Source organism: Zonotrichia albicollis, chromosome 7 (genome assembly GCF_047830755.1).
Source record: "Zonotrichia albicollis isolate bZonAlb1 chromosome 7, bZonAlb1.hap1, whole genome shotgun sequence".
NCBI lineage: Eukaryota > Metazoa > Chordata > Aves > Passeriformes > Passerellidae > Zonotrichia > Zonotrichia albicollis.
The window spans coordinates 48459998-48472557 of record NC_133825.1 but is presented as its reverse complement, the minus strand read 5'-3'; the positions used below and the strand labels follow the sequence as shown (position 1 = coordinate 48472557).

General features: G+C 43.2%; 1 protein-coding gene across 3 annotated transcripts in view; it reads right to left on the bottom strand.

Annotated features, from left to right (window-relative positions):
* The window catches only part of DOCK1 (dedicator of cytokinesis 1), a 291813-nt gene that overhangs the window by 37219 nt on the left and 242034 nt on the right, over window positions 1–12560 (bottom strand). For all 3 annotated transcript variants that reach the window (XM_074545390.1, XM_074545392.1, XM_074545391.1), the window contains exons 39-45: window positions 10806–10895; window positions 8116–8220; window positions 5755–5896; window positions 5457–5535; window positions 5045–5129; window positions 4173–4259; window positions 726–902 (exon numbers count right to left, since the gene is read on the bottom strand). In XM_074545390.1, coding sequence (XP_074401491.1) covers window positions 726–902; window positions 4173–4259; window positions 5045–5129; window positions 5457–5535; window positions 5755–5896; window positions 8116–8220; window positions 10806–10895 — 765 coding nt within the window. The remainder of the gene's footprint in view (window positions 1–725; window positions 903–4172; window positions 4260–5044; window positions 5130–5456; window positions 5536–5754; window positions 5897–8115; window positions 8221–10805; window positions 10896–12560) is intronic.

The window sequence follows — 12560 nt, the reverse complement described above, 5'->3', positions numbered from 1 at the left end:
ATGGAATTCAGGGAATCCTGGTGGAATTCAGGGATTCCTGGTGGAATCCAGGGGATTCCTGCTGGAAGTCAGGGAATCCTGGTGGAACCCAAGGGATTCCTGGTGGAATTCAGGGATTCCTGATGGAATCCAGGGAATCCTGGTGGAATTCAGGGATTTTGGTGGAATTCAGGGGATCCTGGTGGAATTCAGGGATTTCCTGGTGGAATCCAGGGAATCCTGGTGGAAATCATGGATTCCTGGTGGAATCCATGGAATCCTGGTGGAATCCAGGGAATCCTGGTGGAATCCAGGGGACTCCTGGTAAAATTCAGGGGATTCCTGGTGGAATTCAGGGGATCCTGATGGAATCCAGGGAATCCTGGTGGAATTCAGGGATTCCTGATGGAATCCAGGGAATCCTGGTGGAATTCAGGAGATCCTAATGGAATTCAGGGGATCCTGGTGGAATTCAGGGATTTTGGTGGAATCCAGGAGATCCTGGTGGAATTCAGGAGACCCTGGTGGAACCCAAGGGATTCCTGGTGGAACCCAGGGAATCCTGGTGGGACCCAGGGAATCCTGGAGGAATCCAGGAGCTTCCTGGTGGAACCCAGGGGATCCTGGTGGGACCCAGGGAATCCTGGAGGAACCCAGGGAATCCTGGAGGAACCCAGGAGATTCCTGGTGGAATCCAGGAGATTCCTGGTGGAACCCAGGGGATCCTGGTGGGACCCTGGCGTTACCTTCTCGTAGTTGGCGAAGCCGCCCATGACGGCGGGGTCCACGATGCCGTTGAGCAGCATGGACAGGGGGTTGATGGGCAGGTTGGGGTCGCTGAGGTGCTGCTGCACCATGTTATTGATCTTGTCATTGGTCAGCTGCATGGTTTCTATGGCGTTTTCCAGCGGGCTGATCTCCACCTGACACCCAAACAAAAGGAGAGATTTCAAACCAGGGCAGAGTTTAAAAACCCCATGGGCAGAAACATTCCAGAACTTTCAGAACTGAGGTTGTTGGGAGATTTTTAACCAATAATGACCAGAAAGGGTGGCTGAGGTGTTTGGTATCTCTGTGCTGCAGTAACTGATATGATGATGGCTATCAGGGGAGGAAGTTAACTGCATTTTGCTGCTGCAGGAGGGATTACATCCCAGCACAGCACCCAGAAAGGCTCTGGCAGCAATCACGTGAGGTTTTTTGGAGGATTAAGGAGAACATCAGAGATTAAGGGTTGGTGAGTTTCAGCAGCACAAAGAAGATCCAGCTTAACGTAACAGTAAGAAAGAAATGATAACTTTAACGTGGATTTCCTGATGGAAAATGTAATCCTAAGCCGCTCAAAAATCAGGAAGATATTTTTGCAGTGATTATTTTGGTGTGTTTCCAAGGACATCGAGTTGAATATTTTGATGAGATGACATCTAAACTATCTGCTGTGCTTTTTTCCAAGAGGTCACATTTTCTTCATCTGACCATCGAGAACTGAAGGAAGAAATTTTCTTTCTACCTGGACTTTAATGAAGAGTCACCTCAGATGCCTTCATGAGGTGAATTAGCTCTTATGCTGTCTAAAACTTGCTTTATTTTAATGGACTGACCTCCAGGTACTTTTTATGCCCAGCGACGGTGTCTTTCAAAAAGTTCATGTTGAAAAAAAACAGAATTAAAATATTTTAAATGTTAGTGAATGGGCTGAAAATCAGTAACTTGCAGTGACCCAGAGTGTACAGTCCCCACTGGAAGCCACAGCCTGCTTGTATTAAAAAAATTATGTGGAAGGCAGAGGAAAGGAAGGTTAATTGAGGCCTGTGAGGAAAATGCAAGTGTGTATTTGATTACAGCCTCATTTACATAAATGCTACATAAACAAAGCAGCACTTCTACCTGGCTATCAGTTGCTTACCCCGTTTCTGAGAACCACTTATAATCAAATCTCTTTAGTTGTTACTCTTACACCTGCCAGCTGATTACATCAAGGATGTTTTAATTAGCATTTTGAGCAGCCTGCCTGCTGAATGCTTCTGGAGGCAGGGAAGGAGCCTGGTGGCTCTGCTGGAACGGGAGCAGGCCAGGCTCGGACAGAGCCCAGAGTGCCACAGGGGAATCTGGGCTGGGGAGTGAAGCCACATCCAGCCTCCCATTGGGCAAAACTGCTGGGAACATCACAGGCTAAATTTAGCATTCTGTCACTTGTATTAATGGCCTGATAACTGTGCAATAATGTGTTGATGAACCATTGCTTTTAAAAGCTCTTGAGCATCTCCAGAAATTAGCACTCATTGAGCTGACAGCTTTTTGACTTTTCTGTAGCAGCAATCATGGCTTTCTTTCTCATTCTCTTTTCTTTTACTACTCTTGTAACACTCCCTCCAATTTTTTAAAAGCAGATGGAGAATTGCAGTTGCCATCTCACTACTACAAACTGGGCTTTGGAACCTGGTGAAAGCTATTTATGATAAGTGTAAAATCTGAGCCTTGCTCCCAGGGCCACTCCGGGCACTCCTCACTCTATCCAGGGAAAACAGGAATTACATTCTCCTGAGACATTTGTACCGAATTCCAAGATAAAAACAAAACAGAGATTAGCATTTGTGATTTTTAAATTCAAGTGTGATTCAAAATCTGATTTCTAATTCTCTGGCTTCTCCCTCTCCCCTACAACTTCTTGTTGTAAAGCAAATCAGATACAGAATAAGGAATGCTGGCCCCCAATTCCTTGCAGATAATGAACAGATTGCAAAGGTTTAGGAAAAAGGACTCAGAAGGAATTGGAAGAGCCAGCAGATTTAAAGCAACTCTGCATGTTCCTATGGGTTATGTAACATAATACACTGCATTTATGAAATTACTTCATTCTCTCAGCACTGATTTGATGTAATCTCACCTCTCCCTTTAACGATATTCCAGTTCCATCAATAAAATATGAAACATGCAGAGCTGCTGGAGTACCCTGGTGCTTAGCAAGGGATCAATAATATCTGTATCCATAATCACAATTTAGCATTACAGGGATGGAAACCCTGTGATCCTCCTTGCAGCATTTTAGCTGACAGAGATCTTGAGGAAAGTCAATACCCATTTTGTGGGAGCTGTGCCAGAGGAGGTCAGAAGTTATCTGCAGCAGTCTTCCCACACGTTATTAAGTTCCATTCTGCTGCCATTTCTCAGCTCTGCAGCTCACACAGCCCTTGGTCCCAAAGGGCTGAGGGGATTGGTGCCCATTGGGGTGCCAGGCAGAGCAGGAGGGGGGCACACCCAGTGCCTGCCAGGCTCTGCTCTCTGCCCATCAGCACTGGCATCAGATCTGCCAGCCTTTACAAACAGCACTTCTTGCCATCATCAAGATAAATACAATCTTCTCCATCAGGGTTACATTGAAACTACGAAATTCATTAAAAATTCAATGTGTTTTATTCAGCTGCCTGTTACTGTCACACATCACATTCATATTCTGTTACTATAGATACCATAGTAATTTTCTGCATTACTTCTGTTCATCCAAATACAACTGTCCAACATAACCTCAATGGAGCAATGAAAAAGGTTTTAATTAATCATATGCAAATTGTTCTTTTCCTTTAAAAATAAGCCTCACAAGAGAGATTTCAAAAACGCAGTAACAATGTTTTTATTGCTACTTAAAAATTACAGCTGCATAAGAATAATTTAATCTTAAAGGCGTTTAATGGATATGTCTTATCTAAACAGTCTAAATGGTTGAACAGAGAAATGAGTAATTTGGAGTTACTCTGTGAGGTTGCTGAGGGTATATTTAGCTAAATATGGAGAAGAAACAAAAACAACCTTTAACCACGAGTGGCAGCCATACAATGCCTTTGATTATTGGGGTATTTTGAATTAATGACAATCAAAATATCCAGCTCTTCTTTGATAAAGTTCAGGCTAGATTCTCTGGGCTGGAGCAGGGTTTCCCTGCACCACCTCAGGTCTCTCTTCACTCTAGGCACCTGCTGAGAGGCACAAATGCTTTCTGAAAGGGCTGAAGGCCTTGGAGAGCTGGCTGCATTCCCTGAGTCACCCTCAGCAGGTTCCCTCAGGATGTGCCAGGTCCAACCCCATGGATTCCTTGTTCGCAGATCTAAGCACAGCCACTGAGACACACAAATGCTCCCTGGCTGTATAAAACCCCCATTTTTTACACAATCTCAACACAGCCAAGCTGATCTTACCATGAAAACTGATTTGACCTCAAACCACCTGAGGATCCCTGGTAATTTGTAGGCTGTCACGTAGATGGTTCTCTCAATCCACATGTTCTGCAAAGGGGACACAAGTGTCACATTATCAGTGGGCAGCTGGGCATTGCCCTAAAACATCAGCAGCAGGACAAGGACCAAGGTATGGCAGATGTCACAGAGCCAGGGGGAAATTCCAAACGGAGAATGGAGCAGCACTGATTTAAATCTGGTATGTGACTTAGCAGGGAACAACTGCTCCCTTTCTGAAGGAGAATACCATGGAAAGATCCCCTGGTTTCACTGGATGTTTCTGGGTTGGAAAGGACCTTAAAATCCATCCAGTTCCAGGAGCAGGGACACCTTCCACTATCCCAGGCTGCTCCAAGCCCCATCCAACCTGGCCTTGGGCACTTGCAGGGATCTGCACAGCTGCTCAGGGCACCCTGAGCCTCCTGAGCCACCCTGCCAGGCCCCCTCACAGCCCTCATTTTATTGACCATTACATGAAACAAATTATTTTTTAAAAAAAGGCAAGAAAAAGAAAAAGGTATTAGTGACAAAAGATTTTCAGATGCCTGACTGGAATCTTCACAGCAAGACGCGTTTCAGGTGTAACTGTTTAAAATCCTTTCTCAGAAGAGCTATTTTTACAAAATAAATACAGCTTTGCCCATTTTTTTTTTCGTATTGGTATAAACGAGAACATGATAAATTGGCTTAATTAACTTTCTATGAAAAATAATCCCTTTAAACCTAGAAATTATTTCTCAACAAGCAAAAGATAATGAATGGCTCAGATGCTCAAAATAGAGGGGGATAAACAAGCAAACCAAAAGTGGTTTATTTTCTTCATAATTTCTTACTGCAAATTCGTTGTCTGGGTTTTTCTCTCCTTTTCGAACAGGTCGTGAATACTCAAAGCGTTGGACTTCATTCACCCTGTAGAAACTGAAAAGAGGGAAAAGAATCATGGAATCACTGAAAGGATTGGGTTGGAAATGACCTCAGAGATTATGCAGTTCCAAGCCCTAAATACACAATGAAAATCAAATGCTGTTTGTTTACGAATGGATTCTAAATTCTAATATTAGAGGAAGTTAATGAACAAATATGGGATCACTATTTTCCAGTGGGTTGGAGTGTGTGCCAATAGTAAAAATCACCATTAAATGCCCTCACAATGCCCATGCCCCTTGACTGTGCACAGATTCCTAATACAACAATAATGTGCTATAAAGGGGACAGAGAAAACAACAAAACCCAACCCAAACTCACCTCACTATTTGCTCTGACACCGGCCTGTGAAATTTCGAGGGTAAATCCAGTTTGGGCTTCACAGTGAAGCACTGAATATCTGAATTTCAGGGGTTAAGAAGTGAAAAGGGAATTTCAGTCACACAGAGCAAACAGCTAAACACGAACACAAACACACACACAAAAAAGGACAAAACAACAAAATCAGTGTGTTACACCCGTCAGGGCAGAAGTGCAACAGGCTGGCCATAAATCCTTGACCTGAGCTGCTGGATGCCCTGGTTGTACTGGCTGTAGGGGGTGTACAGCCCAAGGATACACTGGCCAGAGGAGGTTTTGATGTCATCACCAGGGGGTGACGTCGTCTTCATCTTCTCGGCGTTGGGGAACTGCGTCAGCAGCCGCGCCTCAAAGTCCTCGCGGCGCTCGTACTCCTTGCCCCGGTAAATGAACACTTTGTTCTGCAAACACATGATGGCTCAGGTTTAACTTTGCTGTGTTTCACATTCTGAGCTGCTTTAGTGTGTGGGGCTGGGCTCACATCAGGGATGCTGAGCTCTGTGCACAGAGCAGGGAGACAAAACAATTCCTGCTCCAGCTGGGCACCAAGGACAAATGATCCCAATCCCAGCCCAGGAGCACAAACCCCGTGGGCTGGAGAGAGAAAAACAAGCAGGGTGGGACTGCCTGGGCTAAAGCTGGGATGGGACAATGAACTGCAAGGTGCAAATGGAGCAGAACTGATCCCAGGGACAGAGCCCGTGCCCGGCCGTGCATTTTGGGGCCATTTTGGTTCATCTTGGGTGCAGCCCTGGCTGGGCTCTGGTGCTGCCCAAGGTGCAGCCATGGAGGAGATGCTTTGGATAAATCCCTGCTTTATTCTGGAGCTCTGCCCAGCCTCTGCTCTAGGGCAGCCTGCACAAGGCACCCCCAGAGCTAAAACCAGTGCTCCCAGTACAGAACTGGGACCTCAGAAGTGCTAACCAATGCTGTTAGCACTTCTCAGTACGAGAGGAATTTCTCACTCCTCACACTGTGTTGTAATCAATACTTTATGAATATCTTTTTCTCATCTCTAATTCCATCCTGGGATCATTAAGCCCATGTTTACCTTCAGGTATTTTTTAAAGCCACGCTAAAATCACTTCAAAACATGATTTCAAGAATCTGTAACATTGGCAGTCATTTAAAATATATTAAGATAAATTACTACCAAATCCAAGATGTCTCCTCCACCTTCCACAGCAAATGATGGAATGGATGTCAATAAATAAACCAGATTAGGCTTTTTATACATAAACATTTATTCAAAGGCACTCAGGTGAGCAAAAAAGAGTAGCAGAGAAAAACAGAAACATAATGCAGATTTAAGGAGGAATATCCAAAAAAAGACTCACATTAATGGATTGGATTTCTGCCATTATAAACTCAAAACTTTTTGTAACTTTAAATTTAAGTTTATTGTATTTGTAAGCATTGGTTTCTTCTTTGCCAATAAAGAAAATGAAGAGATATTTTACACCGTCCATTTACATGCTGAGCTCATTAAATTCTAAAGGAAAATGTAAAAGACAACTTGCATATTTTTAACTGATCAAACATATTAAAGCAAGTTTGGATAAAATTTGCATCTGAATATGCTTAACCTCATTACTCATCTCAAAATGAATACTTGGTGAAGAAATTATGCAGCACTTATTAAAAAAGGGTGTTTTGACTGGGGGTAGGAACCTGGAGTTGTTCACATTTGCCCAGTTGGGTTTAGTTCTGCAATGCTGCTTTTTGAAAAGCTCAGTAGGGGAAAGAAAGGTAATAATAGATGGCTCTGTATAACTGTAATTTATGTATATACATTTGTAATTCACAGGGAATGCTGGAATAAAGGGAGAAGTGAGGATTTTCTCCATCAGCAGGGCACTCAACAGCCTGGTTTTCAGAGGGCAAATGGGGAAGGAATTAATTCCTGTGAGGGTGGTGAGCCCTGGCACAGGGTGCCCAGGGAAGTTAACAAAATAATAATGGGTTATTTCTGTGTCAGCAACTGCCAAGTGCCAGAGAATCATAATACAGATGCAATGCAGACAGGTTATAGCCCCACTTTTCTTTAACCACTAATTCAACCCATAAAAATCCTAATATTAGTGAAAAAAACCCCTTAAAATGTCACTAAAGCTATGATCCTGGCATCAACTGAGTGACACATGTTTTAAATTGGCACATGACGCACACAAATCAATGATAAAAATTGCTATTAAAGGTGCCACACACACCTTTGATAGTCAACTTCATTTTAGTGACAATGCTGGAAAGGACACTCACCAGAAAACATGGTCATACAAAAGGTTTCTCTACCATGCTCATATATATATTATATATATATAAATATATATCAACCTGCCAGGCAAAAATGTCACCATTTCAGATGGTTATGACCCCGAGTGATGGATTGGGTCATTTATCTTCATTTCTAGTGATACCCTGAAGAAACACAAAGTACTGAATATGTTTGAAGAGAAAGTTTTTCTACTAAAATTCAACTATTCCATCATAGAAACCAAAAAGGAAAAAAACAGTGTTTGCTTTGTACACCTAAAAAACACCTGTCAGTGTCAGGCAGGTTTCTCCAAGCCAAAGAAAATTTCTAGAACAAGGAAAGTCTCTGGAAACAGGTGACACTTACCCTTATGAATGTTGGGAATCCCTGGCCATAGTATCCAACAGCAAAATAATCTGGTTTTGGTCGTATCACCTTCACAATGTTTTCATAGAATTGGGCTTGTTTTCTCTGCAAAAGAAACCAGAGGGATTTGAATGACCTGAGTTTTTAGGAGATTCCTTACACTTAAGATCTTGTATGCATCTCTAAATTAAAGATGTTTCATTCCCATTTTTCCTCACCTTTATATCAGATTCATGGCAATATTTGGAAATACCAGACTCTGTAGCCATGATTTTTCTACTCACCATAGTGAATCTGACTGTTCCCTAAGGAATATCTCAATTTTGATGAGTTTCACCTTATCATGGTGAACCTCACTGCTCCATATCCAATATCTCAATTTTGATGGACCTCATATTGGTGAACTTTATTGTTCCATATCCAATAGCTCAATTCTGATGAACTTCATCATTGTGAACCTCATTGTTCCATATCCAATATCTCAATTTTGAGGGCCCTCATCTTGATGAACGTCACTGCTCCATATCCAATATCTCAATTTTGATGGACCTCATCATTGTGAACTTCATTGTTCCATATCCAATATCCAAATTTTGAGGGCCCTCACCTTGATGAAGGTCCCTGCTCTATATCTCAATTTTGATGAACTCCAATATCTCAACTGATGAACTTCATCACTGTGAACCTTACTGTTCCATATCCAATATCTCAATTTTGATGGACCTCATCTTGGTGGACCTCACTGATTCCCATCCACTATTTCACTGGCAGTGAAGGTCAGGAATTTGCAAGGCAATCTGAAATTCCAGCTGTGACACTTCCATTGCCGAAACACCGGAAGGATGAAGCCACTCACAGCTCATCCCAATGGTGCTGACTTGTCAGTTTTGGGCTCTTACATCTCATTACATTTTTCTACTACTTCTCTTCCATATTTACAACCATGAATTTGCATATGGAAAGCAGGCAGTTGAGAACTGCAGGAAAATGTAAATGTTAGAATAAACACACGCATGTCAGACGCCATCTGCTTTCGACACCGAATTCTTTATCTCTAATGATGAAATAATAGCAAATGAGCAGCTTCAGAAGATCTGTTCATTAACTTATTTTTAGTCTATTATTTCTGCAAAGAGAATGACTTTTGATCTGGGGGGAGGTTTAGTGCTGCTCCCACATGACAGATAACTGTAAATGGCACCAAGACTACAAAGACCCAGATCTGCCGAGTATTTCTCAGCTCATCTGGAGCAAAACTATTTTGTTATTTGTGAATTGTCTTAGAGGCTAATATTTAATATTGTTTGAAGAAAAGAGACAAGAGGGAGAATAGAAAGAACAAAAAACTTCTAAATTTTATTGTGGGAGAAAACAAGGAGCTGTTCAGCAGCAATAAGAAAAACTGATGGGCTATGTGAGACCTGACTCATACGGGAGAGTGAATTTTGATCTCTGTCTTGTGAGGGAAATGCACACCAGGATTAATTCTGTGACATCTCATCTCTTGGCTGATGAGCAGATAAACTCAATTGTCTGATGTGAGGACTGAAAGTTCTGGGTCTCTCTTCTTAGAAGAGGGAGAAACTCCATGGAAATATCCAAGGCCAGGTTGGACAGGGCTTGGAGCAACCTGGGACAGTGGAAGGTGTCCCTGCCCATGGCAAAGTGGGTGGAGCTGGATGAGCTTTAAGGTCCTCCCAAGCCAAATCATTCAATCCCTCTGTGATCTACAATGAATAAAGTGCAAATCCCAACTTCTCCTTCAAAATGGATCCAGTAGGATAATTAAAGAGTGGCTGCCTCTGTGACAAACCCATTCACGTTCCCATGTACAAGCAAAAAGGAGATGGAAAATTAAACTGAGGGACTTGGAGAGTAGCCACCTCTGGTAAATAATCACCTCTGACAACCATTTCTAGCTGAGGAACAACCCTACCCAATTCCTTTCATAATGAAATGAAGAATATTCTGTGCCCACCCCACCAGGAGCAGTGGGCTGGGGCTGTGTGGAGCTGAGTTCTACACCACAGGAATGCCCAGCTCAGACCTACTCTATCTCTACTGGGATAGAGAAAACAGATAAATAATTGAAAGAAATTGAGGGAAATGTACTCTGAGTGCAAAAGCAAAAGGCATCAAAAACTTTAGAGTCGAGAATTTTCAGAAACAAACTGGAATTACATCCCAACTCCCGTGGAAATGGCTGGGACCTGAGGAGGGACAGTGACAGCTGCCATTTATCTCTTTGGAAGAGAACAGGAGGGAAAAATGGTGCAGGAATAATGAATGGGTAACGTCAGGGCAAAAATAACTGACTGGAGACATGAATGCATGGGGATTATTCATACCTAAAAAAAGAAATGTGAATATAGAAAGACACTTGAGAGAGAATGGGGATTTTTTTTCATGTTCCCATTTATATTTAAATTCAAAATTTCCTTTTATACCCCAAATAAATCAGCTTAATATTACTGAAATGCTTTTCTTTCAGCTAAAAAAAAAATAAATTCAATGTTTTTCAGACAATCCACTGGTAGCCAGTTAATTGACATTGGTCCAACAAAACCATGATGGGTATTTCTTTTTGAATTTTATTGTCATTGATATAGTATTTTTTATATAATTTTAAAAGCTTAGAAATTCAACTCTGAAATAAATTATTGCAGTGTCTATGTCATTAAAAAACCTACCAGCAGTTCACTGAGTTGTTCATAATCAAACATTTCATTTTCATACTGTTCTGCAAGTTCTTTACCCAAGGCGATGGCCTCTTCCCACATCTGTTGGAAAAAAAAAATCACAAAACAACAAAAAGAAGCTGAATTACATACCTAGGTTAAACATCAACATTAGAATCAAATAAATCTGGATAAAGCAACCAAATGAATTGTGTCACATGCCTGAAAACACTGAGCATCTGACGTGCCAAAGAGCTGTGCTGGGGTTATAAATGTCTCTATTCATGGAATTGTTGAGGCTGGAAAAGCCCTCCAAGTGCACTGAGTCCAACCATTCCCAGCACTGCCAAGGCCACCACTGTCCTGTGTCCCCAAGTGCCACATCCACATGGATTTCAAATCCCTCCAGGATGGGGACTCCAATCCAAACCTCCCTGGGCAGCTGTGCCAGGCCTGGACAAACCTTTCCATGAGGAAATTGTTCCCAAAATCCACCCTGAGCTGCCCTGGCCCAGCCTGAGGCCGTTCCCTCTGCTCCTGTCCCGGTTCCCCCTGGCTGTGCCCTCCTGGCAGGAGCTGTGCAGAGCCACAAGGGCCCCTGAGCCTCCTTTGCTCCAGGTGAGCCCTGCCCGGCTCCTCAGGGATTCTGCAGCCCCTTCCCAGCTCCTCAGGGATTCTGCAGCCCCTGCCCAGCTCCCTCAGGGATTCTGCAGCCCCTGCCCGGCTCCCTCAGGGATTCTCCAGCCCCTTCCCAGCTCCCTCAGGGATTCTGCAGGCCCTTCCAGCTCCTCAGGGATTCTGCAGGCCCTGCCCGGCTCCTCAGGGATTCTGCAGGCCCTTCCAGCTCCTCAGGGATTCTCCAGCCCCTGCCCAGCTCCTCAGGGATTCTGCAGGCCCTGCCCAGCTCCCTCAGCCCCTCCTGGGGCTCCATTCCCTTCCCTGGACACACTCCAGCCCCCCAATGACTTTTTTATCATTGAGGGGCCCAAAAGCTGACATGGGATTGGAGATGCCTGAGCAGTGCCAGTACAGAGGGACAATCCCTGCCCTGGTCCTGCTCCACACCATTTTTAACACACCCCAGGTGCCATCAGCACTCTTGGCCTGGTGGCACTCAAGGCGATCTGCTCCATGACCTTCCCTGGCACAGGATGCAAATTCACTGGATCCCAATCAAGTCAAATGATCAAAGAGCTTCAGAAATGAAATAATTCCTGCCAGCCCATCCAGTAATGTGTAAACACAGCCTGTCCACCAAGAAACCCAGGACCTAAGGCTTTGGAGCAAGGCTGGTGATTGATTATATTTCATAATCACCTCTCTCTCGCTCTAATATCTGTAATCTGTATTAGACAGGACAGGCAATTTGCAGATATTGCTTTGAACAAATACTCATTATATTTCCATTGGTTCTTCTTCTTCTTGTTCCTCAACCATGAAATTCAGCAGCCGTCTCAAGTGACCCAAAGAAATTTAACAATATCCTTCAGCTCCTCAGAAGGCAACAATCTTAATGAGGAGCAGCAAGAATGGTTTTAAATGTGCATTTTTCATTTGTTTTTTCCACTCCAAAGATAAAGAACCACTCCAACCCAAAAATACGCTTAAATTAGCACACCAGGCTATCTAAGATCAAACTTGATGATCTACCTCTGCTGCTGAAATCTGGTTGGCATTGCTGACCTCACTTTATTATAAAAATGAGTTTCAGAATAAGTTAGAAATGCAGATTTTATCTTCAGCCTTCATCTTAAATTTAAATCCTCT